Raw genomic sequence first — 2260 nt, forward strand, 5'->3', positions numbered from 1 at the left:
TTGACCACATGTAAGAGAACCCAGGAACATTAAGATGCAAAATATAAAACAGAAAAACTATGCATCGGTTATTATTATTATTATTAATTTCTTATACGGCATACTATTTAGGGCACAACAAGTGCAATATCTGCCTTGCTACAAATTACAATAATTTATCCAGTCTCATAGGGGCTGGTATTATAATTATTTTCCCAGCGTAAGTATCTTCTTTTATGGCCTATAAGCCTAGAAACTCTTTATGGACAGTGATATTCCATGCCATCACTTTGTCCAGCTAACCAAAAGGCCTCAAAAAGCTTGCGAGCATTGGCCTTTGGACGACGCTCAATCTCACAATTATTAACAGAGCAGTATGTTTCCAGCACCACGAAAAACCTTCATTGGACCTGACAGATACCGCCGATGGAGCTTCGACAACTGTGTCTTAATCTTGGTTTTGTAGTAATTCTTCATCAGCACTTCCTTGATGTTACCTTTCAGGCCCCCGGGAAGCTCCAGAAAACCTGCGAGAAAGAAAGGCTTAGACATTCCGTCCCACATCTTCGCCACGTACTCGTCCGTGATCATCATGCTCTGTCGCTCAATAACGTGGCTTTCTCGCAGCAGCCTCACGTCCTCCGGCGTGTCGATGAGGCAGTTCATCAGCTCCACGTAGTTCGACACGCGTCTCTCTCGGCCCGACTCATTGAACTCCAACACCAGCAAATTCCTCAACAGCACTTCAGTATACGTATCGAAAATTGTTATCTGGGGAAGGTAAAGCGTGTCAGAGTTCTTCGAAAATCTGATCTTACCTTGCTTCTTGAACGATTTGAACTTGATCCCGGCTTTCGCCAGCTCCTTTGCACTGTATTTCTCAAGAAAATCTGGTCGACCAAGTCTGGCTGGATGAGTGTAGCAACTGCCGAACACTCCCGCAACGACATTTCCCATCACATTTGGGATCCACTGACACCATGTTGGGGGCTTTTCTTCCTCGTCGCTCACTCGGAGGAAGGAAGAGACATGTCTGTGGATACACCCCAGCAGATGCTTTTCATCAAAATCTTCTCCCTTTCCCTTATCATCCTTCTTTTCAGCAACACCTTCTCCCTTTCCCTTATCTTGTCTATCTTGTTTGGCTGGATGAGTGTAGCAACAACTGAACATCGCAGCGACCATGTCTCCTATCCCATTGGAGATCCCCTGACAGCAAGCGAGAGGGATGTCTTGTTCCTCTCCGCTAACTTGGAGGAAAGTTGAAACGCATTTGTGGATACAGCATTTTTCATTGAAACTTGGAATTTCTATATCAGATACCTGGAAGGAAGAAAGGCGCTTCATTTGAGAAGGCAGCAGAGAATCAAGTGTGTTCATCTCCGGAACAATCTCTTCCAATTTCTTGACAAGAGAAAGAGGGATCTGGTTCTCCAGCTTCACAATATCACACCTGATGCTTGCCTTTGCAGGAATGGAGGCTCCTCTGCGTACACTTGACTCCGGCGGAGGATCAACATTGTCGAAACCAGATTTGAGAAAGTAGGAAAGGAAGAGGGCATCGACCATCATCATCCACGCAAAGTTGGAAACATCCTCCTCCTCCTTTACTTCCCAGTCGTAAAACTTCTCGAGCTCGGAGATCGTATCTTGATGGCTCACTTCTAAGAACATCTTTTCGATAATCTCAGGATTTTTACCAGCTGCCTCCCTTGATGATTGGAGTTTATACATTTCCATCTGAGAGAGATGGGTGAGGCGTTTGTGGAACGGCCCCACGGATTCGTCTTTGAGAGAGGAGTGGTGGTAAGGACCGAGGGACACCATTTGAGGAGTGTAGGCCTCTTTCTTAGCATCTCTGAGAGCCTTTGACAGACGCACGTTGCCTCTATCATCTGGAACGCCCTCCGTTGTGGCCTTCAGAAACAGCTTCACCTCATCCGACCATTCTTTTGATATCAGCTTCGCCTCAGCCATCACACACAGGAGAAGGAGATCGCGAGATTGATTTGGCACTAAACCTCTCTTAGCTTCTGCTGGCACAGGTGAGAGAGGAGGAATTGTTTCGGTCCAGATAAAAGAGGGACGGGAAGGATTACTGTAGCGCTTATGCTTTTCGTGAGCCTCAAGAATTCATACTTTCGCTCTCTCTCTCTTTCCGGACTGCCCACAAGCACCCCTTGTGATAATAATAATAGTTTATTGGCTTCACAATGTTGATTAAAAATTGCTTTATTGTTATTATTATTATTTATAAATTGATGGTGTCACCCTAACATGG

The 2260-nt window shown here is 45.3% G+C and overlaps 1 protein-coding gene across 1 annotated transcript; it reads right to left on the reverse strand.

Annotated features, from left to right (window-relative positions):
• Nucleotides 1-342: 342 nt before the first annotated feature.
• LOC149563885 (putative UPF0481 protein At3g02645) lies at nt 343-1956 on the reverse strand. The gene has a single exon (XM_089828261.1). The coding sequence runs from the start codon at nt 1954-1956 to the stop codon at nt 343-345; it is 1614 nt and encodes a 537-aa protein (XP_089684387.1).
• Between the last annotated feature and the right edge of the window lie 304 nt (nt 1957-2260).

Source organism: Cupressus sempervirens, chromosome 4 (assembly GCF_028749045.1).
Source record: "Cupressus sempervirens isolate cs-2001-9-10 chromosome 4, ASM2874904v1, whole genome shotgun sequence".
NCBI lineage: Eukaryota > Viridiplantae > Streptophyta > Pinopsida > Cupressales > Cupressaceae > Cupressus > Cupressus sempervirens.